At 35.4% G+C, this 26,535-nt stretch overlaps 3 protein-coding genes across 3 annotated transcripts; all 3 read right to left on the reverse strand.

Annotated features, from left to right (window-relative positions):
- Positions 1-1,248: 1,248 nt before the first annotated feature.
- On the reverse strand, positions 1,249-3,426 carry LOC145586309 (uncharacterized). The gene is made up of 2 exons (XM_081643096.1): positions 2,950-3,426; positions 1,249-1,982 (listed from the first exon to the last, which is right to left on the reverse strand). The coding sequence occupies exons 1-2, from the start codon at positions 3,392-3,394 to the stop codon at positions 1,354-1,356; spliced, it is 1,074 nt and encodes a 357-aa protein (XP_081499222.1). The 5' UTR covers positions 3,395-3,426; the 3' UTR covers positions 1,249-1,353.
- Positions 3,427-4,442: 1,016 nt separating this feature from the next.
- Positions 4,443-17,060, reverse strand: LOC145586311 (DUF21 domain-containing protein At1g47330-like). The gene is made up of 12 exons (XM_081643098.1): positions 16,798-17,060; positions 15,895-15,971; positions 15,722-15,805; positions 15,514-15,627; positions 13,457-13,543; positions 13,190-13,329; positions 13,023-13,110; positions 9,787-9,860; positions 8,245-8,357; positions 6,922-7,160; positions 5,185-5,231; positions 4,443-4,862 (listed from the first exon to the last, which is right to left on the reverse strand). Exons 1-12 carry the CDS (start codon positions 16,985-16,987, stop codon positions 4,796-4,798), a joined length of 1,320 nt encoding a protein of 439 aa, XP_081499224.1. The 5' UTR covers positions 16,988-17,060; the 3' UTR covers positions 4,443-4,795.
- A 1,551-nt stretch (positions 17,061-18,611) lies between these two features.
- LOC145583989 (uncharacterized) lies at positions 18,612-20,169 on the reverse strand. Its single transcript, XM_081640930.1, has 4 exons — positions 19,483-20,169; positions 19,208-19,402; positions 19,048-19,076; positions 18,612-18,969 (listed from the first exon to the last, which is right to left on the reverse strand). Exons 1-4 carry the CDS (start codon positions 20,167-20,169, stop codon positions 18,612-18,614), a joined length of 1,269 nt encoding a protein of 422 aa, XP_081497056.1.
- Positions 20,170-26,535: the final 6,366 nt, after the last annotated feature.

Raw genomic sequence — 26,535 nt, forward strand, 5'->3', positions numbered from 1 at the left:
GGGAGATATGCATTTTTTAATCTTGATGTATTTGACTCGTTTATGTTATTTTGAAATTTTGATTGATAAATCATTTTTAACTTTTGACCCCAAGGACTGGACCAAGTACGGATATATAATATGAAGTCATATTTAAAAGCCCTTTTAATATTTTTTTTTTTTTTTTGGGTTCTTTGTATAGGATGTGGGTTTAGAAATAGAAGAGGACTACATTACTTGTGTCTAAAATGTTAAGATCATATGGGTTCTTCATTTTCCTATCAGTTATTCATAATGGGCTGGCAGCATCAGTAGTTTCAATTATAATTGTTTTTCCAAGATGCCCCTTTGTTGTTACAAAGTTCACCGTTAGATCATCATTTTGTTTGAGGTTTTTTTTTCCTTTTGTTCCTGTCCATGGGTCCAGTCTCTTTGTCATTTATCATTAGCCTTGTTTGGATTAAGCTGCGTTTAACTTTAGGTAAAATATGTGCTTGTTGTCTTGAACAGAACAAAAATAAGGTTGGTTTGCTGCAATTTCAAATATGATTCCATTGTATATTTAGTGCTGCAGTTGGAAAGAAAAGGGACCAACAAAATTTTGCTCCCCCTCTTAAAGGTTTCAAATTCCAAGTTGTGATGTTTTTGTTTGGTGTCAAGTTTAGTTTGTGACTTCTGCTTAACACTATGTTTGGATATAGAGTAATGGAGGGAAGGGAAGAGAAGAGAAAAGGAAGGATGCACCATCCTTTATTTGGATAGCTAATGCAAGGAGGGAAGGGGAGGGAATTGGAAGGATTCATTTTCCTTCCCCTTTTAATAAACCAAATCTCTCTATTGTTGGAGAGATTTGGAAGGAAAATGGAAGCTCCCTTCTCCCTCCCCTCACCTCCCTTTCCCTTCCCTCTTTTTCCTTCACCTCCCTTTCCCTTCAATATTGTTATCCAAACATAGTGTAAAACTGTAAATGTGAAATCCTTGGCTCTCTTTTTTTATAAGTGTTGTTGTGCTGACCTCTTGGTGAGTTGGTGCTTCATTATAAAACCCTTTATTACTTGCCCAAAAAAAAAAAAAAAAAAAGGGAACATTAACAAAAAAAAAAAAAAAAAATGAAAGCTGACAGGAATATGACGGCAAAGATTAGGATCACCTGGAATCTGTTTGATTTTATTTTTAGAATTTCTTTTGCAAATGTCATGATTTGGCTGATTTTAGTCCATTGAGGTGCCAATATCTTTTGATCATGTGCTTTGTTTGTAAATGTTCTAATTAATATATTTATCCACGTGGCTTCTTTAGATTCTTTTCGAACTTCTCTCACCATATGTGAATGACATAGAGACTTATCAGTTTATGTATCAGTTTACAATAAGATCAATTAGCTGTTCTAATTGGAAATTTAGAAGCTTGTACTAGATACAGGCGACAGCATGGTGTTCCATCCTCTGGGTTTACCTCGACTGACCTTGGTATGGTGCGGAGTTTATCAAACATATTCAATGGATCATTCAGAAGCCCAAAATGGGCGTCTGAATCACCAATTTGAGATAGCTTTACATCTGAAAATCCTAAAGAAGGTAGGAGTTCATCTGGCCAATCACAGTGGAATTGGAAAGTAGACTTTGAAAGCATGGTTGATTGTTTGTTCATGAAATCTGCCAGTAACACAGTAGTAGTAAGAGTACTGTGGGAAGCTATGGTCTTTAGCACGTCGATAGCATCACAATTGGACAGATAGTAGAGAATTCCTTCTAGAATCCACACAGTATTCTTCTCCGGCTCAAATCCAGAATTTTGAAGCTTTTCCAGCCAATCATGCCCTGTGATGTCAGCTTCCACTCTGGTTAGCATCTTAGCTTTCATTTCCATTTCTTGTTGGTCTTCCTTGGGTACCATTGCTTCCTGTAGAAGGGATGCCTTTACTTGCAGGACTTGAGGAAAATCTACTTCAAAGACGTGGCTATTCGTCAAGCAATCTAACCGATATGCTCTTGTGTCCATACCTGCAAATAATTATTTAGAATCAATGAATTTTGATGTTGAAAGATTCAAAGAAATCATAAAACAGTTTTATATAATAGAACAATATTGGATTCTTGCAGGTAGGATGTAGCTTCATTGTGGGGAAATCATATTACTGCATTGAAGGACCAATCTTCCTATGATTTGCATTTATCAGCTCCCAAACAACGAAGCCTTAAGTGATGTTTTCTCTGACAGGTTGATTTGTGATAGGTATAATACTGGAGGATATATTAATTATCTGACTCGTCAAATAATTAATATATCCTCCAGTATTATAATAAGGGTTAAGTGGTTATAAAATGCTATCATTTGGCGTGTAATATCCTTATCATTGGGTCTTTATGTCTTTGTCTTCTATGAGTTTCGAGAATAACTTTATCTGATTTTTTAGATAATTTGATTGCCAATGGAGTGACTGTTTCATTTGTATGATCTACCATTCTACATGATCTAACGAATATAGGTGGGTGGCAGCTATGGCTTAGATCTGTTGGGTTGGACCATCTTTGGAATCCGCCTGTGCTCATATTCCCCTCTTTCGCCCACCACCCCTCCCCCGGTCCCCCTTTTAAGAAAAGGGAAGCTTGAAAGCAACAGAAGATATGGCTTTGATAGCATGCATCACATTTTCCATTAAAATGGTGGAATTAATGTATGTAATCCTAGGCCCAAATATAGTGTTAAAATTTGATTGTCCATAGTCTTTTTGAATTTTACAACTGTTAAGCCTGCTTATATTTAACTTGGTGATCCATTAATTGGATTACATTTTCTTCCTAGTGGAGTTTGCAAATGTGTCATATATCATTATTTAATGCAAAATAGCTTTATTGCAAGTAACTGCAGGACATGACAGCAAATTGTTTCTGGTATTTTATTATCTACAATGAATATTTCCATGTATAAAGTTTGCACAAATGTGAATAAAGCATAGAAGTGACTGACCTGCACCAAGGAGAACAACCTGCAACACATCATTGTTGAAAAAACTAACTGCAGCTTCAAGTTTTGAATCAAACCAGAGGGTTCGAACTGCAAGGATCACGCCAGAGACTTCACGGGCTTGGTTGAGGCAGTCTTTCCGTATCTTCTCATAAAAGCTTGTAAGCTGACTCTCTCCTGCAAGTAATTCTGCTAGCATGTCATTTGTCACATGCTTCCACAAGGCCCTTCCAGCTGCAGTTTGGCATGCTGTACGTTGTAGGGGATTCCAGTCACTCTCAATGGCTGCATGAAGTTTCTGAACTCTATCGACGGAGAGCAAGCTCGGAAGCTTTAGCTCTGACCAGAATGGCGGGGCTTCAGGATATCCATCGTTTTCAGTGGCCATGGTTCTAAACCACAGATGTTTTTTTAAGATAACAGGAGAAATGTACTTACTGAAAACCATTTGTATTTTTATTCTTAAGGTTAGAGGTGGATGGGTGTACTTTGCTCATTGTAGGTGGGGATAAGATCAAAAGGGAACCACACACTAGTTTGAAATCTTTTAAATCAATTTGGTTCATGTAAATGGAACGTTTTGAGCAGAGTCCACGACTACCACAAATTGGCTTCAGTGTTAAGCTTTCTACTTGTTATTTAGGAGTGTTATTTTATGCTCCAAAAGAGGGAAAATAGAACAAATGAAGGGTTTTTTTTTTTTTTTTATTGTTCAGTTTTGTGATTGGGTGGGGAAAATTGATCATTTTGTCCAATAGTGATTTCCATTATCCCTCTTTCATTTTTTTTTTTTTTTTAAATGTTATTTTTCACAAGAATTAAGAAAATAGGTGAAAATGAGAAACAAAACCAAAAAAAAAAATTAAAGAAAAATAAATAAAGGTCATTAATTGAGTATAAGGGGTAATTAAGAAAAGAAACAAAAATCGAGATAGGTAATTGAATATTAAATAAATGGTGGTATAATTTTCTATCCAAAATGAGGGTTATAGAAAGGATTTTGCTAACGAACGCCCCTGGAGCGTTAGATTTGCATTTAAAATATTTTTTTTAAATAGTACTAATTTGGACAAAATCACGCGTCGATCGGTGTAATTAATATTAATTTTAATTTTATATTTCTTCACTTAGTTAGCTTATCCAACGCGTTTGGGACGTTCGTTGGTTTTTGCCTTGTATAAAAAATTATACCCCTTACACTTTTGTCTACTCAATTAGTGTAACAATGAGAACACAAAAGAGGGGCTACTCATATTTTTTCAAATTGGGATAGTTTAAAGAGAAACTTATCAATTAATTGACAACGGGTTAAAATTCGCAAGTAACTTGAAACATATGAATAATAAATTTGTTGCAAATAATCTTAAATGGAGACGAGGTTATAGCCTCCTCAGTAACACTGGGTCTTGAACAAGTATTGATTGAAGTATTGAACCACACTTTGAAAAGAAAAAAAAAAGAGAAAGAAAGAAAGAAGGAAGCTTTACACATTGAAATCATTTAAAAAATCATTAGATGATCAATTAATATAATCTTCCAAATATACATGTGTTTCTGTGTTATATGATACAAATTATATATCATAAAAATACAAGTTCTAGTACAATTTTTCAAAGAAGAGCGTATCTACATTAAGAGATTACCATCCATACTAGCATTACATTCTCTTCAGTAAATTTCGGAGCACCATTTTCATATAAACATGCAGCGACAAAAAGAAACTTAATCACCTGATACATCTCACTAGTTTACAGTATTATCTTTCCCTGAACACATCCGCCTCAGAAGTTTTACTCATCGCAGTCCTATAAGCCAGTCATTACTGTTCGCAAGTAGTAGATGAGGTATCTCAAGAAGGTTGTTCAGAACTTATGCCAGGAAGCTGCTCATGCGATGCATTCATGTTGACTTTGATCCTGTTATTACAGGGAGAAAATAACACACATTGATCCTTGATACCAATGATCTAATTCAACACAACTGGCATACTTCAATTTTCATTGAGATGTTCAATTTTATAGGCATTTAAGGACTAAGGCTTTGCTGTTGATGTTGTATAAGCCCTTTGCTTCTAACATTATTTTGTTTATTGTACAAAATAGGTTACAATAAATTGAGATGAGTGTAAAACTGAAAAGAGAGCCAAAATTGTAATTTCCAGTCAGCTATGTAGTGTTTATTGCAGAAAAAACAAAGAATAATAAGTTCATGTAGAAGTAAGGTAATGTTATGATATACCTGTTGTGGATGTTTACATATTCATCAGTTTCATCCAAAATTTCCTCCTGTAGTAAAGCAATGAGAGATTAAATTAGAAACGGGGGATAAAAGCAAAAAAGAACAATGGGGGCTGACAGATAAAGATGCTTGAAGGAAGCTAAAAAATTAACAGCTCACTTAAAAAGACCGGTTCATTCAATGCACCCACAGAATTAAGAGAGCATCAATCGGCCAATCTTAGGGTCACAAGACTCAAGACCCCTAAAGAAATTATCTATTCTTTGCTCTGGCTTCTTTGACATATCACACATCCAGCACAACTGGTTCTGACTATTACATACACCTTTAAGCTCAATTGTTCCCTGCGTTATGCTAGGACTTCAATGGAGAGATTCAATCTTGTTTAAGGAAATACTTGTTTAAATACTTCTAAATGTCTCCCATAACTTAATCTTGGATATATTTAGTTCTTTTTTTGCTTCAGTCTTATACGATAATAAGAGCTTAACTTCTGAATAATTTCACTGTCATAGCCTTCAAGTTAAAGACCCTTTCAATGGACCTAAGTCAATCTAGTTCCTTCTAGCTCAGATTCAATCTTGAGAATCGAGATTATGACATATGTAGGACTTTATATTTCATCCTCCCCCAGCATGTTCAATTGCAAAATTACCGGCACTACTAGCCTTCTCTTTACGGAATTCATCACTATTATGTTACATATACCTTCCTCACACCTTAGGCCCTAAAGATAGTCAACGAACAAATTAGCTGACCCAATTGATTATGAATTACTCATGTATAGCCTTAAAGCACGAATTTAATTGTTTGGCCAATCAAGCATAACTTAATCTATGCCATGTTCTTCCAGAGGATTTTCCAAACAACTCATTTCTGCCTCCATTCTAAAGTGAAAAAAGATGTTTGTCTTAGGAACGAAAGTTGGTTCTTTCAGCTAAAATTTATGTTTCAGCTCTTAGAGTGCATTGTAGGCTAAGGCCATGTTCTCTTTACCTTAAATAACTTATTTTCAGTTCAAATTAGTTCTTATCAGTAAAACAAGTTTCAATCAGTTAAAAAATCAGTTTTAAATCAGTAAATAATAGTGAATCAGTAAAATGAATCTATAATCAGTAAAGAAAACATAAAGTTAAACACCACTGACATCAGAATAATAAAATAATTTTTTTTTTTTTTTTTTTTTTTAAGAAATGGCATTAGTCAACCAAGATAGTTTTAGAGATGAAGACAAAATATCCTCACAGAGTAACCAAAAGAAAATTTACAAACTAGTCCACTTTATGAAGCAGAAATCAATTATAATCAGCTTTTTGTCCCAATGAAATTGTTCTTCGAAAAAAAATTAGGTGATTAGAGTCTTCATGTTCTTTGGGGGCCTTGACAATGTGGTGACAGATTAGAATTTATGGTAGGGACTAGGGAGGACAATTGAGCAGCCACCTAACATTTAATAACTTTATTTACAGATTGCTTGTTGCTACAAATATGTGGTGACTGTCCATGTTTCATACTAGAGCTTGGTTTACATAATGCCTGGATTTTTAGAGTGCATACAAATAAATAAAGCAACAGGATCAAATAACACTGTAAAAATCAACAGATAAAATCTTCTTTCTGCCATTGGATTCCTTTACTAAAGCAGGTTCCATAAGTGATTCTATGTTATTACTAGATCATGTAGCTCACAAAGGTATGCCTTACTGACATAGATCATGTATAAGAATTAATACATACCTTGAGCAGTTCTTCAATTACATCTTCCATGGAAATCACACCAACCACGACTTGATTAGGAGGAAATTCTGGAATAGGCATGTTCTCAACATCCAAAATACAGAAGGAGCAACCTTTATGTCGTTTGAGGGTTGTAGTAACAGGAATTTTTTGCACTTTCTGGCCTCCACCATCATTAGTAAGTGCATACACATCTGTCGCCTTTGGCTGGACTACATCACTACCTGAACTATCATGATCTGAGAATTACCAGAATTATCACAAGATTTTAGACTTTGTTCTCTTCAATTCAAAACAGCTTATTTCAGGAAAAAGAATTTTAAAACGTTAGTTTTACAGCTAACAGCTAACAAGTTAAAATAAATTAATACCAGGTCAATTAGTAGTAGTTGGATCAAAATTTGTTTTAATTGGCTGATTAACTATGGATTAAAAATTGATTTAAATATAAAAAAGAACACAGTTGTAGTAATATTGAATATTAAGACTTTCGGAGGCTCATGAACTCTAATTCAACAATTTTTGCAATATAACATGAGGGTCCCCGGCATGAGAATATCCAAACTTTGAAAAATTTATTTATTTCGTTTAAAATTAATTGTAATGCATCCAATGAGATCGTTTTTATATTATTATCATCAATTAACATGAATTAGGGTCTGAATACAGCCATTGACAAGAACTTGTCAGTACATATATAAATAACCTTAATTTAGCCACTAAAGATATGTTCACTTCACCTAATCTGATCTGAAATTAATATATTCTGATCTAATCTGGTCTGGTTTTACACTCAGTGGCATAAACTGGTCAACATAGACACATTGGTGTAAACTTTGTCACTAAAAACCCATTCCAATTGACAATGTTTGCTATACAATTATCAAGATTGTGTCACTGAATGTATTTAGTGACCAGTTTCATGTTAATTTCATTATGTAGACAAGTTCATATCAATGGTTGTAGTTGGACCACATTTCATATCAATGAGTAAATTACTATATAGTGGTAACTGGTAGATTAAGGAGAGTTCATGACCAAAGCTAAATAAGATCAACCTGAGCATAAGTATATTGCCGTAGCTTCACTGTAGCACAGATTTATGCATTTATCGAACTTGGAGATGTATGAGAAATTACCAGCTAAACAGTGAGCTCGTGGATAAGAACTTTGGGGTTCTTCATTAACATAAGCTTTTGTGGTATTACTGAGATTTTAAAATTAAAAAACACACACACACACACACACACACACACACTAATACCCTTCTCAGCATTTCTCATTCAATCCCCTTTATTACATAGTCAATGCTCCTGAACTTACCATCCAGAGGCTTTCCATTTGTCTGATTTAAATCCTTGTAAACAACAGCAATGTGACTGTGGCCCTTCTGAAACTGGTTCAGGATGTCATACAGTGGCATACTTTCAGGAACCCTGTAGTACCAAAGAAAGCAAGATAAGTGACTACAAATTAAGACATTGGACACATGTGAATCAATTAGACACCAAATAAAAAAGGAATGCAAGTTTTTTAAGGAGAAGGAAAAGGAGATTCTAAAGAAAGGGGTAAAAGATAAACAATAATCAAAGTAAAAACATACAGTGTACATAAAATCACTTCGTCTACACCCATTTTAACTTATACTTTCCTGTCCAAGTGTAAAGACAATTTATAAAAAGCTTGCATTTTTTTGGGCCAAAATGAAGTGTCAAATGTCCATATTAATTATCTATGTCGAAACATCATGTCCAACATAATAAGTTTTAACATAACCAAGAACACAGTACATGGGCACCAAAGATTCATAATTCCAACAAAAATTTGTAGACTTTTTTAATCATTTTTCTACCTCCAATATTTTTGAAAACCTATCATATTTTATCATTTTTCTTTCATTTTGCAGAAACGGAAACAGCTTTGTCATCGTCATCATCATCATCAAAAAAATGACAGTTTAACTCAGGAACTTTTAGATATCAGGAGTCCTCTGACAAACCTCTAATGAAACAAGCAGAACACCAACAGACTGTAGATAGAAAAAACTCTTATAAAGTATGTAAGTATGTTAGTAAGTAAGAAATGCATTTTTTTTTTTCTCCACTCTACTTTTTAGCTTTCAGTTCCTGCTTATGGTTAAAATATACTTTTTTGCTTTCCTAACCTCCTAACCTGTTTGGTGAAAGTTGCATTAAGTGGCCAATATTGGTCATAACAGTACTTGGTTCTGAAGGATATCTTCCAGCTCAAGCAGTAAGCACTAAGAAGTCAACTATGTGCTTATTATACAGCTCAAACTAAATTACCAAGCTTTATATTCTATAAAATTAGCACAAGCATGAAAAGCAAAACAATTCCTAGATAAACCTTGTGAAGTAGCACTGTATTGCAAAAAAACCTCCTCTCAGAAGCTCTATTCAGTAAAAGTTCATTGTGTCTCTAACAATTCAGAAACACCCAAGCATGGAGCCTTGCTAGATGTTATGCAACATATGTTAAGGCAATTAAAACTCATAATTAATTTGTAAGAACTAATGATGCTGAAACTCTCATACTAGATATGCAATTCACCCAAAAAAAAAAAAAAAAAAACATCACCACCACGATGATAACCTTGTCCATCTTCTCAAAATGGATTCTAAACATTTGATTAGGGTGGCCTTCTAAAGTTATTTGCTATTCCGAACAACCTAATACAATGACTAGTAAACAACTAATATTTGCCAACTGAGTACTATAATATCAAGTTTAACATAATCTAACCTTTTAGATAGCATTTTCTTTTAGGAGAGACTCAGTCAAATGGTTGAATTCACATAGCTTTACAGAAAGAAGAAAAAAAATATGTCAAGAAAGTCCTATTACCTGGGAATTTTTCTAATGGTCATCTTTCTTAGAGGCACTCCTTCATCAGGGTCAACACCTAAAAGATTTTTAACCTGTACAGATGACAGAAAAATGAAACATATAAAGGCAACACAAAGAAAATTGCATACATACAGATGTATTGTTCTAAGAATACAAAAAGCACTTCCATATGAGCAAAAAAAACCCAGGGAGGACACCTGCAACATGTATCAATCACATCATGCCAGTGTGAGACAGAATTCTGCTAGAAAGGATCCCAAATTAAAGGCACCTATACAGCTTGAAAAACAAGGACTTTACTACCAGAACCCTCTCACAAAGTGCAATCACTCCACTCAGATGCAGTTGCGATTTTGAAATGGTAACAGAACTACTTTTGCAGGCAATGTGGATAATTTGTGGTTGTTGCAAGCTTGCAACCTAACATCTCCATCATAGTAAGTTAAAATTCTAATACAGTGCAGCCAATTTATAATACCATGATCGCCACAACACTTTAGGCTCCTTACTTCAATGATGAATATATAGTCCAACGCCCCAACATCATATTGGACACATGATAATTAGCCATTAATGCTCAATGGTTGAGTTTAGCCAAGGAAATTGGCAATCTCACAATTCACAAAATTTTTTGTCCCAAAAATGTTCTCGCATTTAAGAATAACCCACAGACATTGTATCCTATACAATAGGAAAACAGCTTTGAAGCCATGGTTCAGTTAACAATGATACCTATCTTTGGGATGTACAAAATCAGTCAAAAGGACAACATGAAGAAAGAATACCATCAACATTCCTGACGAGGAAGCTCACAATAACTATTCCCAACCTCCCTTTCTTAGACCACTTGAAACAGAAAAACTATAAAAGCATATGCAATAAGTGAAAGAGTCTTAAGATTAGGCATTATTATATTAATTTCTTCTTAGCTAAGGAGTAAAATCTATCAGAGGGAAAAAAATTGTCATAGCCAAACAATTACATTGAAGAAAAAGGCTTGCTAATCAGGCTACCACACTTTACATCATGTAAGGAAATGCCTAAGGAAAATCCCTATAGAGGGCAACAAAAGAAAGCAAACTAAATCACTTTATCCAATACATATGCTGCTGTCAACCCTAGCACTTTGGTTTAAGCTCAAAGTGCAGCTAGGCAGGTTGATTCCACAAGGAAACTCCTCCTTTATTACTTTCAAACCATAAACAAGAAAACATGATATGTTCCAAAGTAGAAGGTGAAAAGACCCATTGAACATCCATCACTTCAGATAATTTATCCATAGAATCATAGGACTAAAACCATATAGCATGCCATATCAAAGGGAATGCCGTATTTGTCCATTAAGATTGCATATCAAAATTACCTAAAGCAAACTTTAGGAAAAAGAATGCATATGATCTTAAAGATACAACTTTAATGGATATTCCGCCAAAGAGTGCCACATAAGTAAGGTGAAAGGAGGACTATGTATATCCTGCGAGATGTCTCCGACAGGGAATTTGTCACATTCATTATTAAGTTTGAGAGGAATACTGTGTTCGGTCCATCATAATGTGTTAGTTATAAATATTGAATTTGTCACGTTAGGCCCATTTGACGGTCAAGAACATGTTCGACTATTAAAAACTTAGATGGTGTGCTAGTAAAAGTTTACAAAACCAATATTTTGAAAATATATATTCAAACAAATCTAAGAAGATCCCACATAACTATATTTTTTTTCTTATATATCAATGGGAATTTACAATCAAAGTTGATGAACTTTGACTACAAAAGAAGGAAATGGAGCAAACAATTAAGAATCATACTACTTTGACTACAAAAGAAGGAAATGGAGCAAACAATTAAGAATCAAAGAAATTCCTTAAACACAATGACTTAATTGATTGAAGAGCAGTCGCATAATTATCACAGCATGGTAGCAGATCATACTACTTTCCAAAAGTTAGATATTCCTAGTCCCACTGCTACAAATGGGTAAGGACTGTTAGAGGTCTTAGGGAACTTTTAAGAATAAATTAAAACACAAAAAAAACAGAAAGTGAGAATGTGTAATAAGGAAAAAAAAATATGCCAGTACCAACTTGATCTACATCTATCAGGCCCTGTTTGGTTCAGCACTAGGTGTCATTGTGGATTTCAATATCAAACCCTTGAATTTGAGATATTTGATTCCAGAAAATCTACACTTAATACCTAGTGTTAAGTTCAAATCCACCATTTTGCAATAGGATAAAAGATTTTGAAAAATGTATATAAAATCTCTCTTTTTCCTAGAGCCCATCACAGATATAAATTAAAAAAATAAATAAAAATAAAAAAAGCAAACAAATAAAAAAACAGATTAAAAAAGTTATGTAATCTGGACTCCAGCAACCCTTCTTCCTTGTTATCCTTTTTCTTCTCACGTCAAGCTAAGGCCACCATATCAACCAACCAAGACAGCCACCAGCAAGCTCCAACACCAGTCCACAATTTATCCTAATTGTTTGAACATAACCAAGGAAAGAAGACCTAGATACTCCTATATTATCACCATTAGTAGGCATTCAGAAGATAGTGGCAGCTGTTTTGGTTTCTGTGGTGGTGGCATCAGCATGTGATTGTGCAAGAAGAAAGTCTGACAAGTGACAACGATGTAGCAATGGAAGAGAGCAGGCTATGGAATTTGCTTGTTGGGGTTTGAACATCCAGTATATTTGAGTTTCATTAATTATATGGTTAAAAAAAAAAAATTGATTCAGAATCAGAGGTGGGGGTTTGGCTTAACCCCCCCCCCCCCCCCCCCCAACTTCTCTTAAGAATGGAAACCCCGTACCTAGTAGGTGTAGAGTGTGAGCTCTACTGGTTTCAGTTTTTTGTATAGTTGTGAATTGAACAATAGGCTTGAATTCAGTTGATTCCAAACCCATATATGATACCTAAAATATATAAACTAACACCCACAAAGAGCAATACCCATACTCCCGACCTAGGATAACGATCTAATATTTACTTTTTATAACATATGAGAGTATGCAGAGTAGTCTTCTCAATACAAGAGAATCAAAAGCCAACTTTCAATTTTGAAACATCTAATGCAGGTGATATGTGACAGATACTATGCAAGCAACCAAAGTACAGATAATAATGAGAACTTGTCAGCAAATAAGCAATCTAGAAAAAATGGAAGTTGATATTTACGTAAGTTGCAACTCTAGGTGAAGCATAACATGATATAGAAAAGGAAATACCAGGACTAATCCGATTATGTTCAATGGGTTTTGATAATAAACAGGAACTCTACTGTGTCCCATTGCCATAATAGCATTAAGTGTTTCCCTGCAGAGGAAATATGATATTAGAGAAATGAAGACTGTGTGAGCCACTATGGAAGACTCAAAATCAGCAATAGACCCACAAATTAAGAGTTGCATCCAGATCAAGGGAAAATGCCTTCGATATCAAGGTCATGGCATCCTTTGCAGTCTTCTCAGTCATTTCAAGGGCACCTGTTATGATAGTAGTCTCATCATGTGTTAAATCCCCACCTTTCCCAGCCTATTTAACAAACATTTAGAGCAATGTAAGGCCAACTGTTAGCAAAATGTCATCAAGTTCCACCAAAATTGGGGAGAAGAGGTAAATCAGAGATGACTCTTTTGCAAGGGAGTTCCAACAAGTATACCTCATTCCCATGAAAATTAACAAAAGTTTTAAGCTCAGCTCTTCGTAAGAGTGCAGTCTGTCCCTTGCCCAACATCCAGTCTAGAACCTAATTTCAACAAGGAAGATAATATTAATATAAGAAAAGAGTGCCTGCTGATTCAGACAAGATTTACAACTTACGGTTCATCCTCAAATATGGAACTCTAGCTAAGGATGAAAAGTAATTTTATTAAGTAGGGAAGGACATTATGATCTAAATTCGGCAATGCCAATGCCACTTTCATAGCTTATCTAGAGCAGTTATTAGTAGTCTAATAAAAGGCTTGTGTTCACGAAACATGTTTACACTTAGATAAGAAATTTATTTCATAAAAAAAATTAAAGAATAAAAAATTAAAGAAGCTGAAACAGAGGGAAAGCTATCGTATATAGAAAAAGAACAAAAGAAATCTGAAAGTAAATTTGTAGGAGAAGCACACAATGCCACATGACACAGAGGCTAAAACACCAAATGAACCCAAAAGTCCATAACACCTTCACCAAATTAATTTAAATACTTAGTCATGAAAGATACAGTCATCACTTCAGCCAAAAGCACCCAAATTACTGTCAGAAAAAAACATATTTCTAAAGCACCTTTCAATGGTCTCAAGAAACCAACCCATCTCGCTTGTGGCCAATCATAAAGGCAGAGCAGAACCAGAATTCTCCTTTTAATGCTTCATCTGATGCTTATCACTTCCAAAAAGTACCAGCTATCTTGCAGCAAATGAAGAGATAAGCATCAGATTCTGCATATACATAAAATGTGATCACAAACACTGCTTCAGAAAGGTTTAAGAGAATGATTTAATTTTTTCTTTCCTTAGGTCTCTTTTTGTACATGGGTGGAACCCCCTTTGTATCTTTCTAATTTATATCTTTATTTCTAAATCAACAACCAAAAAAAAGTGTTACATAAACTAGGAGATAAGGCTCTTGTAGACTACTGCAGAAGCAAATAATTACACCTACATCTTGTTTTGAGAATGAAAGCCTTGAATTTTATTGGAACCTTTAACTTCCAAACATTCAATGATTTTACGTTTTTTCAAAAGGACTTGAAAGCAAAAAAACAAAATGTGACCTGATGATTGAGCAAGCCAAATTCTTTGATCAAGATGACCAAAGAAAACATAAAATCTTCAAATCTTTATAGGCAAGACACATCACCCAATTTCCTTACATATAAATTTCCATAGAAAATGAAGATTCCAAAACAAATGTCGACCCGTAAAGATCAGTTACAGATAATTTTTTCCAGGACTGTAGGCAGCAAATTTCAACAAGTGCATGGACATTCTTGGACACCACATTCCCTACAAATAAACTCAAACCTCCAAACCCTTTTTCCCTTGACCAATTGACTAGATCTCAAATTACAAGATGATCCCTTTTCTTAAGTGTTAGAATCCACCTGATCTACCTTATGCATACTAAGGCCAAAGGGGAACCTTCCACCAGGGCCATTTGGGGCCCGGCCCCTGGTACATTATTGCAATTAATTAGCTATTAAACTTAATAATGTTATTTTATTTATAAAATATTGGAATATAGTGATTAGTTTTGAGCAACTAGTAAAATATTCATATCCCGGCCCCTTTAGTATTTTTTACCAAGATCCGCCACTGACTAAGGCTACATTCTTTTCTGCTTTTGCTGGAAAAAATGGTTAAAAAGTAGCAAAAAATTAAAGGAAAAAAAAAAAAAAAAAAAAAAAAAAAAAAAAAAAAAAAAAAAAAAATTCTTTCCTTGTTTTTAGCTAAACTTATATTTGCTACACTTGATTTTGTTATAACTTATTTAGATAAGCTAAGTACAAAAGAGCCTAACACATGCCTGTCAAGTATTTCGCTCTTGTTTACCCTTCGTGTGATCCAATGATCTAGTTAAAGTAATCTAAAGGTACAACAATCATTCACTAGCAGGCATTGTTGTAGACAATTTAAAGCCGTATTGCGAATGTACTCGAATTAAAAACCTACAAATCATACTTGCCCTCATCATATGCATCAGTTTTTCCAAACAGAATCTTACCTTACTAATTGGATAAGAAATGGGGAAAAATAACCAAAGTAATACACGAACAAAGGGTGCCAATGTAGCTCCAACCACTAGCCCATACCGTGTGCAAACTGCCTGTGGCAATATCTACAAGGAAAGAGGCAAATAAAAACAATAAAGCATTGTATGCAAACTAAAGGTCTTTTTATACGAAGTATAAAAAGTGAGAAAAATCTCTCACCTCACCAAACATAAGAATCAGAGTTACTGATATCACAATTGCAGCCCATGGGGGGACAAGTTTATCCAAAAATATGGGAAGAGCCTGCAAAAATAAGGAAACACAAGTCGATATAATCAAAGCTAGATAGCTAGAGGCTAGAATCAACACTGGTTCAAATTATCGTCCTATACCTCCATTGCCAAAGAGTTCCCAATAAGAAGAGTACAGAGCAGGAGATGCTGATTCTTTACCACTGGAAATATTTTCGCTGCCAAAGAAAGATGGGTCATAACAAGTCAGTGGGATGATAGCAAAAAAACACAACCATCCATCACTCAACCATCCAATAAGCCCTCCTTTCTTATCATACCAATCATGTCAAATATATTGTTCTGGTTAAGACTCGCTTTGTAAGAATAAGGGGACGGTCCAATTTCGAAACATTCCAATAATTAATTATCTAATAAAAATGACCAATTATTTGCCAAAACTAGAGCATGGTACCAAATTGAACCTTTTCAATCAGAGTAAAGGAAAACTATCCTGTCAAATCATATAAAACCCAAAAAAAATCCTCTGAAAAAATCCTATTTTCTTGATAAAATAGTTTACTCATAATCCACATACATACAGTAGCAAACTATACAAAACTTGGTACCAATTCAATATTCAGCATCAGCAGCCAAAGATGTTTGATCATTCAACTAATAAACTATAAATTATTGTCCCCAAAAGGATAATTAATTCCTCTAGGAACATAACACAATATAAACCCAATTCAAATAAACCTACCAAAGAAAAACTCAAAAATTGAAAAACTGTTTGATCATTTGTTAAATAATTAAATGAAAGTACTGTCATCCGGAAAATAATTAATTCCTCGAAAAACTGTCGCATCAATAATATAATTTGAACAAGAAAATAAAACTCGATGAAGAGGGTAAGTAATGCTAAATCCAATCCAAATAACCCCAACAAGAAAAACCCAAAAACAAGGTTGAATTTAGCATAAAATAAACTGCAAAATCAACAAGAACAATAATAATGAAATATGATGAATTAAAGAAAGAGAGAGAGAGAGAGAAAGTGGGGACCAGCGTGAATACGATCCTGAGGACGGCCAGCCTTAATGAGGACTTCAAGGTCAACAAGAGCGAGAGACATGAGACCGAGGGTCAGACCAGCCATCAGACCAGCAAATATAACTAAGCTTACTATTATCACTAGATTCTCTACATATACTGATAACGTCATACCACCAGCTCCATCGCCATGATTGTTCATCTCTCTCTCTCTCTCTCTCTCTCTTCCCTGCTAATTCAACTCCTTACTCACTCCTCACTTTTCCCTTTTTGTCTTGTTTGGTGATTTGATGATGCCTTTTTTGCTTAAATTTCCGACAGGTCCACACGTTAACGCACGGAATAGGTTAAAATGTAAAATAGGACTGCACTGATTTTACTAAATTTTATATATTGTAACAATTATGTATTAAAAAAAAAAAAAAAGAAAAGAAAAAGGAAGTTAACAATGGTACACTTAAGGTTTGGGCGATTATCAATGATACACCTACTTAACTTTTGTTTATCAACGGTATACCCATGATTTCACACACTCATTTAAGTAACCCTAACATTAAACAAACGTTAACCATAGGTTAATTTTGGCTTTTTTTCAATTTTTTTAACTTAAAAAACTCCCTCCTTTTTTCCCTCTTCACTTTCCCTCCTTTATTTAAACTAACCTACCCACCCCCTCAAACTGTATATATTGTTTCCCTCCCTTCTTTTTTTCCCTCTTCACTCTTCTCCTTCTTCACTCGAATTTCCCTCTTTTCTTTTTTTTTTTTTTGTTATTTTTTTTTTTTTTTTTTGAATCTGAATGGCTTCTTCTGGCATGGGGTCTTCTAGCAACAAGAATGGTAGGGGTTTGTGGTTCAAATAAGTGAATTGCAATTGTGACCCCTCAAGATATGTTGATATCAGATTGTCAAGCTCTATTTCAAACCCAGGAAGACCCTACTACAAGTGCAGGCTGTGTGAATTCTTCATGTGGGTCAAGGAGGACCATATTGTTACTGACATAGTAGGTAGGGTTGCTAATACAATTGAAGCTACATGTGTTCAACTTTCGAGGAGAGAATTCAATGAGTTCATGCACAAAACAGATGAATTTGCTGACTTTTTCATTTGGTGGTCAAAGTTGCCACTGTTATGTATTTGGTGTTATTAGTGGTAGCTCTAAAATAATGTAATGCTGCTGTAATTTGCAATTTGATATCAATAAAAGCTAAGTCATTGCTGAGCTTTAATTTCAATATTGTTGAACTTAATTTCAATAAAAGCTCTGAAACAGATTGTAATTTGCTAACTTTTATTTTCAATATTGCTGAGCTTAATTAAAGGACAAATGTAGAGCAAATCCAAATACATAATGATGCTCATAAATACTGACCAAAATAATCTGCATTTGCCATTCATTGCATATGTCCAAAGCATACAGTACCAAATTCATTGTCAAAAGCATAATTCAAAAAGCTAAAATTAAAACTGATTGTCAAAAGCTACTACAGATAAAAACCAACCCAAAGTATCAATACACAAAAATCTGAGCAAATCTAAGCATCAAGCACTGTGAAGCATCTAAGTTTGGGACTGTGACTGGCTGAGAGGGGGTTAACTCTGCACTTGTGAAGCATCAAACACTGTTGCCATTTGTTTTACAACATCTTTGTTGGTGGGACCTCCCTTACATGTCCTAGAATTATGACTAAAAGATCCATATAGTCCACACTTGATTGTCCTTGATCTTTTCCCAGGTTTCCCCTTCTTCTATTCCTGCTGGGCCTACCAATCCCTCTTTTCATTTTTGGAGGGTCAATGTGAGGGAATGCATCCATTCTTGGCCACTAACTCATATCAGGCACCAAATTTATGTAGTGGTTGTAGAGTTGCTTGTATGTTTTCAAAGAATACCAAGAGCTGATGTAGTTGTATGGATCAACCTTTTCATGGACCATTGCCCTGATCCCAAATAGCTGCCAAGTACCACAAGAGCATATCTTGCTGTTCAAGCTCAATGGGAACTGAGATTTTCCCTCATGTATCTCATACTCTCTTGGACTGGATGGGTATGCTTTGCAAGTAGTGGTTTCCTTGGTGATGTCCTTCACCTTCTTAGCTATCTTAGAACACACATCATCATCATTCCAAGACTTTGATTTCTCATGCCTAGTTAACATCCTGACCATACACACCCTTCTAATTCTTTTGACAAGAAACAAGATCAATTTAGCATATATGAGCATTTATAAGTCAAAATGAATAAAAAGTTTTAGATTATACCTTCCAGCAGATTTAAGACAGGTCTGCACCTGTTAACCCCAAGGGTTGAGTTAAAACTCTCCACAAAGTTTGATGTGTTTGAGTCATTACAAAAATTTAGATCAAACTTGTGTTTGCTCCATCTAGACTGATCACCAATGTCAGCAAACCACTACATCACCTCTTCAACCCCCTCTTTTTGAAGCTTCTTCATGGCTTTTCTAAAACTGAATTTGCTAGTTGCATTACAGGCCCTCCAGAACGGGATATACATCAATGAACCTAGGAAGAGCTTTTTCAAATTTATGCTAAGGTGTCTACAGCAATACCTTCTCCTAGCTGCAAGCCAAACTTGCTTCAAAGCTATGTCAACACCCTACAAGAACAAGTTCAAATCAGATATTCAAAGTCTAAGTATGTTTGCAACTGTTTAATAGAAAGCAGAAGAACAAGTACCTTTTGTGTATCAGATATTATAGTCCAATCTGTCATGTTTGAGTCTTTAAGAAGGTTGTGCAGATTCCAAAAGAAGTATAACCAGCTTTCCTTGTCTTCAGCACTCACTATTTCATATGCCACAGGGAAAATTTCATTGTTTCCATCAATTGCAATAGCAGACAACAAGATACCCCCATAGTTGCCTTTCAAATGTGCCCCATCAACACCAATTAGTGGCCTGTAACTACTTAAGAGACCCTTCCACTGCCCAGCAAAAGAGATGAAGATGCTGCTAAACAAGTTCACCCTTGGGATGGTCTCACTCTCATGCCATGCTACAAATGCTGCTAATTCTGGGTTAGTACTCTTGATCACCTCTGCATATGTAGGTAAGTGAGTGTAAGACTCATCATGCCCTCCAAACAGGACATCTCTCACATACCTCTTCAATTTGTAGAGAGAAGATTGCTTCATGTATATGCCATACCTTTGAAACAACAGCTCATTCAAAGGTTTCCCAGGGATATCTAGATTAGCCCTGATGTCCTCCATCACTTTATATGCAGCCCACTTGACATTGCACATTGGGTTGTATGTCTCCAAACCCCTACATGTGTGCACATCAGGCCATATCTTCTTTATAGCCCATGTTCTGCCATCTGGGAGCTTGCTTGCATGTAATCTCCAGTCACAGCATTTGAGCATAGCTGGTGACTGTGTACCTCCTATTGTCTGTAAACATAACAATCAAGGCAAACCCTTCTTGAACAGCATAGTCCTTCAATGTTTCTCTCAAAATGACCTTTATCAATGAAAAGCATCCAAGGTTTCAACTAAATTTTCCCAAAATCTTTTTCTTTATACATTTCTCCATTTTTGTATAGCTTGTTGAAGTAGTTGTCTTCATCATCAGAATCAATAAAGCTATGCCAATTTTCTTTAACAGGTTGAATGTCATCAGAAATGATGAGTTCATTGTTCGAATCTTCATTTTCAGACCCTCCATCAGCAGAACCCTCAGCATTATCACTATCAGAACCCTCACTGGAATCATCAAAGATCACTTTTTTCCTTACAGCACTAACACTCCTGCCCTCCTCAAGCTGCCCCTTTTTTTGTAGGTTTTTCCCAAATACCCTTCCTCAAAGTTGTGGTCTTAGGCATCTTCCTATCAAACAAGGTGGTTTGAGGTAAAGAAATGGTTGGGTTAGATTTTGGGACTGTGAATCTGGGATTCCTTCTCACAGCCAGAGTTTTGAATATGGTGTGTGATGATTCTGGGGAGGGTGGAATTTTTTGACCAAGAGCATTACTAACAGCTGCACTAAAATTCTCACCCTTACCCTTACCCTTGCCTTTACCCTTTCCCTTACCTGCAGCAGAAGTCTCACCCTTCCCCTTCCCCTTGCCATTGCCCTTAGGTGCTGCAGAAGTACCACCCTTTCCCTTACCCTTGCCCTTTCCCTTAGATACTTCACTTTTTGCACATGCCTTCTCAAATGCCTTCTTACCCTTAGTGTATTCCTTACTAGACATGTCAACACCAATATCCCCAAGCTCCTCTTGCATATCAACAGTAGTAACAGTTGGATCATAATTAAACCTCTCTAGGGAACATCTCATCTACAGAGGGGTCAGTATCAATATCATCTAATGATGGGTCAGTAGCATTAACATCATTGGTGGACTGATATTTCATTCTCAATCTGCTCTTAGGTTTGAGTTTGGTCATTGATTCATTTGAAGGTTGGTCAGGATATGGTTCATTCAGAGGTTGTTCATTTAGAGGTTCTGGTTGTGGTTCGTTTAGAGGTGGAGGTGTTTCTGGTTCATTTAGAGGAGGTGCTTGATTAGCTTGTTCAGCAGCTGCTTTGTTCCTCCTAAACTCAGAGACTAAGTCATTCATATAAGTTGAGTTTAAGGTAGTGTCAACCAAAATCTCATAAAAGTTAGCATCAGGGAAGGTTCTAAACATCCTAAACATACCACCATCATCATTAATAGGCCAATGTTTATTTCCCTCTATATGAATAAGAAAAGATAGGGTTCAATATAACTACACCTTTTTTCTGTAACCTATCTTCAAACTCAATCATTAAATCCATGAGATTGCAAAGATCAGGATCCACTTCAATATCAAACATTATGAACCTTATACTTAAATCTAATCACAATCTTGTCATCCATTCTGCAAAATTAGGTCAACAAACCACAACTCAATTCCAATTTCAATTTAACATAGCATGCAACACTACATAACAAATAATCTGACCTAGGGTTATCTATCACTAACAAACTTAGAAATATCAACTCAAACACACCCAAATCGAATTATGTATGCAAAAAATACAAAATAAAGCAACAAATCATAATCATAGGCATAATATGCATAATTTAACCATAATCGGCTAATAATTGTACATGGAAACCATATTTCAACCATTTAGACAAAAATTCATATACTACCAAAAACCAAACAATTTTAAGCGAAATTCAGAAATTTAAAGGCTAAGATCAACACTTACCTTTAACAATCAACAATGAAGTGCAGAATTCCCACGAATTTTTTTCCAAATGCGTGTCAATTTGGGCACCTCATAGAAGCATAAACAGGGGAAAGAGTGAGGAGGAAGAAGAAGATTAACGATCTTCTGAATTAGGGTGCTTTTAATTTAGGTAGTTGGAGTTTGGAGGGAGAGATTTAATGTCTGTGGGGTAGGGGGCAATTTAGTCATTCCATTTTAATTAAACTAACCTAAAATTAACCTAGGATTAACGTTTGTTTAACTTTAGGGTTACTGTAGATGAGTGTGTGCCATGGGTGTACCGCTAATAAACAAAAGTTAAGTAGGTGTACCATTGGTAAATGCCCGAACCTTGGGTGTACCATTGATAATTTCCCAAAAAACAATATACCTATGATTTTAAAGGAAACAATATAGCTCACGCCAAAAAAACAATATAGCTAGGATTTTAATTTATACCTATGCTAAAGACGTCAAGATTATTAATGCAAAAGTCTTAACAAATAAAATGAAATGAAAAAAAATTTATGGACTATGTGGTTTTCTACTACCCTTATAAAAAATGAAAATTTTAGATTAGTACCCATATCATACACATACATGATATTTTTATTTAGAGTTATTCAATTGTCAAGGATTTTTTTACATAATACATGATTAGTATATACTTCCTCCGTTCTTTTTTACTTGACCCGCTTTGACTTTTATGCTATTCATTACTCCTCATTTGACCGTCTTTTGTGAATAACATATAAGGAAAAACATATTCATGTGGGATCTTTTTGAATTCGTCTCAATAAGTGCTATCATTATATATAACTTCTATAATTTTTACTTGTGGAGGATTAAAGTTATTGATCGTTAGTTTTGCATTGCCAAGTGTGATAAAAGAAATAAGTTAAGTGTATAAAAACATAAATCCAAATTATAAATTCTTAGTACTATTAAAAGCAAAATCAAACATACATTTTAATTGTATCCATCTAAAGTGCTACCAATCATGAAGGAACACACCTCTCTAATAGGAGAAAACTCAACCATCCAATATCTATTGCCAAGTAACTTCAAATCCCTCAACACACTCATTGGTTCGGCGATACAATTCTTGGGCGCTTCTTGAGCAACAGAGAAGGCACCCACGAATCAACCCGAAAAGCATTCCCAATTTCAACCCCTTCTTTCTTCAGCAGATCACAAAGTTGGGACTTATAGGTAGACAGATAGTCATATAAGATCTCTATAGGCTCGTCTTGACATACACTTTCCAAATTGAAGACATTGATAATTTAAGATGTGTATTGGGATGCGTGACTCTCTCCATATTGCAACATGTTAAGAATAGAGGTACTAAATACACAAATACTATTCCCTCTATATTTTAATAAGTGTTATAGTTTGACCGGCACATAGTTTTAGGCAATTTAATTGACTTAAATAAAATAAGAGGTAAGTGGGGTAGTTGGAGTATTAAAAAATTGTAAAAGAAAGATAGTGGGGTTAATAGTTTTTTTTTTTTTTTTTTGGACAAAGGGGTTAATAGTTTATTGAAAAGTAATAAATGTGAGAGAAAGTATATAATAAAAAAAAAGTAGTAGTGGGTTTGAGTGGGGACCATGAGAGGAGAGAGATATAATATTTAAATGTAGTTTTTTGCCAAAAAAGAAAGTGTAACACTTCTTAAACACGGTCGAATTTGGTAAGTGTACTTATTAAAACATGGAGGGAGTAATAAAGATGAAGATTTATCTCAATGAAAGGACAAACATTACTTCATAAATAATCAAACAACTATTTTTATATTTAAGGAAAAGACAACTTAGATGATTACAAGTTTATAACCAAGAAGCACTATCATGTCACTTATATCTAAATAAGCCTATTAGTTTACACAAACTATTAGGTGCGGACGTTCGCACCCGATAGTTCGTGTGGCTTACAAATCATCCTGACATTTCTTCTTCACCTTCTTCTCATTCTAAAACCTAAATCTATCTTCTTCAATCTCTTTAAACCCATCAATTACATTTATCAGAAGATTATTACCCACACTCCTATGCGAATCCCAAAATCGTCAACATTGGACGATGGTTGGTTATCACATCTCTAATCTGAACTATTTAATCGAAATGGTGGTGGCGTGGGTGCTATTTACGATTTCCAATTGTTTTCAAATTGGTAAAGGGGTAGTGGCCGAAATTTATTGCGGTGAGGAGTAGGGGAGTTGTAGGTTGGTGGTGCGCATGAGCAGGGCTGCCGTAATTTGGAGATTCGTTGGTGACGAGGGAAATTCTAGGTTGTTAGATTCTAAAACTCCTTCAATCAAACAAAATTTAAAACCAAACCTACTCCTAGTATAGGGGTAAGTTCGAGTCGAACCTAAAGGAATGGAGGCAAGTGTTACGGTCTAATGTATTCAGAAGATTGAGTAATTGGTTTGGTAAACAAGAACAAATCAATCACGACAAATTCTAGAATGAAAATCAATATCAAGACACTAGGGAATTAGGATCCACATGCATTCACGATAAACATGCTAATTGGATAGGAAGTTGATCAATTGAATAATGGGAGGGAAAATAGTAATTGCAATCAAAAGCACTCGAAAAGCTATTTCCTAGGCATCAAACTAGTGGTCTCTACGAATGACTATCAAAGGAAAATCACGAGTCAAGTTCAATCGATAAGTGTAGCTTCCAAATCAATGTGTCGTATTAATGAAAACCACAATGCAATCTAGCTTGATAATCAAGGTTAGGTACTCCTCAACAAATCAAACACATGCGCAATTTCTATCAACCAATTTAATCACAATATCATATCAATCAAAATCCCCAAATTAGCAATTGTCTATCATTCAACATGCTTCACCACATCCCTAGCGAAGTATCTACTCACTACACATTGTAGAATTGAGAAACAAAACTAAACAAATCATCAAATTCATCATCAACATTGTAATCAAGATATCAACAATCAAATCAAACAATCAAATAGAAATTCTACAGTATATCAAAGATCAAACACTAAAATTGTATTAAAGAGATGGAAATTCTTACAAAACTTTATCAAAATCAAAGAGAATGAAGATCAAATGTAGCAATCATTAAATCACCAAGTTTCTGTCTCTAGAATCTAAGAACTAAAGTTTCCCCAATTTGAGCTTCTCTCTCTAAAAATCTAATTCTATTCAATTTCTCATACAATTTTCTCTCTAAAAAGGAAGAAAATCTATATATAGTAAAACTAACAAAGGAGAAGTTAGTTAGACGTCTAAAAAGAACCCGTACAGGCGCGCCCTCTCCTCATATTGCATGGGCGCGAAGAAATGGGTACGGAACGGGGGAGCAGGGGCTGCGCGCCAGCACCTCGCTCGTGCGCGCCCGTGCCCCTACCTTGCACGCCCGCGCTATGTCGTGCGCGGCCGCGCCTGGGAGCAGGGCAACCCTCCCTCGTGCGTCCATTGATGCCTCCGTTCGCTCCACTTGATGAACATTAGGGGTGGCAGTTTCTAAATGCTCCCACGGTGGGTTCAACACCACTTTTGATGCCCACGCAGCAATGAGAGCACGACCTTAAAGACTTGGAGCTTGCACACCTCAACTCTTGAGCTTCAAAGGGAGAGATCGGCTTGCATCTTAAGCTTCATAAATCCCGAGAAAGAGCCATGGAGATCTTTGGACATCACCATTCTCCTTTAAACAAAGAAAAACAAACAAATAAAAGAGAAAAAGCGAAATAAACTAAGAAATGCAAGAAAACGGGAAAACAACTAAGGAAAACAGAAACTAGAGAAATAACATATAAAACTAAAGAAAAAGAGATAAAAGAGCTATAAAAGAAATTAAAAATCATCCGAAAAGAGGCTAGATGAGTGTCGTAAATGACACTCATAAGTTGAGATTAATTGATTGTTGTTGATTGTAAATTGCAGGGGTTGATGTTGTGGTGGCTAGATTTGGAGGTGATTGGTGGTGAAGTTGCTGAGGTAGGGAGCTGGTGCGTGTCGGGTTGAGTTGGGGCTGCAAGTGGCTGGTAGAGTGTGTTGCGGCTACAACGGTGGTTATGGTGGAATCGGTGGGTTGGTGGTTGGCTGCGGTGGTGTGAGTTTGGAGGTGGTTCGGTGGCTGGATGCTGCGATGGTTGAGTTTGGGGGCTGGTGAATAGTGAGGAAGTGTGTGAGTAGTTGAATTGACTTATTCATTTGTGTGTTGTTGGCTTATTAATGGGTTGTTGATATTTTGGGTTGTTGGCTTATTTTGGGTTGTTGGCTGATACATTTTGGGGTGTTGGCTGATACATTATTCATTTGAAATTTATAGAGGAAAAGGGGGGAGAGAGGAGAGAGATGGAAATAAAATATGTTGTATGTTATTAATCATATTAGCCAACAAAGGATGATATAAGCCATTAAAATGAACATATCAGCCAATTGATGTCTGATATCAGTCAACATTAGGGACATATCATACTTTAATAAAAATGTATCAGCCAACAAAAGAAACCTATCTGTTTTGGGTGTTTTTGTCCCTCTGGAGAGTTACAGCTC

The sequence above is a fragment of the Chenopodium album genome, chromosome 16 (assembly GCF_948465745.1).
Source record: "Chenopodium album chromosome 16, dcCheAlbu1.1, whole genome shotgun sequence".
In the NCBI taxonomy this organism is placed as follows: domain Eukaryota; kingdom Viridiplantae; phylum Streptophyta; class Magnoliopsida; order Caryophyllales; family Amaranthaceae; genus Chenopodium; species Chenopodium album.

Coding starts and splice junctions, on each gene's coding strand:
- LOC145583989 (XM_081640930.1), bottom strand. CDS start 20,169: ATGCTCAAATGCTGTGACTGGAGATTACATGCAAGCAAGCTCCCAGAT. Junction 19,403..19,482: donor TAATATCTGATACACAAAAG/GTACTTGTTCTT, acceptor TTGTTCTTGTAG/GGTGTTGACATAGCTTTGAA. Junction 18,970..19,047: donor TGTCTTAAATCTGCTGGAAG/GTATAATCTAAA, acceptor TCTTGTCAAAAG/AATTAGAAGGGTGTGTATGG.
- LOC145586309 (XM_081643096.1), bottom strand. CDS start 3,394: ATGGTTTTCAGTAAGTACATTTCTCCTGTTATCTTAAAAAAACATCTG. Junction 1,983..2,949: donor GGTTGTTCTCCTTGGTGCAG/GTCAGTCACTTC, acceptor AATTATTTGCAG/GTATGGACACAAGAGCATAT.
- LOC145586311 (XM_081643098.1), bottom strand. CDS start 16,987: ATGAACAATCATGGCGATGGAGCTGGTGGTATGACGTTATCAGTATAT. Junction 13,330..13,456: donor TTAATTTTCATGGGAATGAG/GTATACTTGTTG, acceptor TTTGTTAAATAG/GCTGGGAAAGGTGGGGATTT. Junction 5,232..6,921: donor TAATTGAAGAACTGCTCAAG/GTATGTATTAAT, acceptor GCTTTACTACAG/GAGGAAATTTTGGATGAAAC.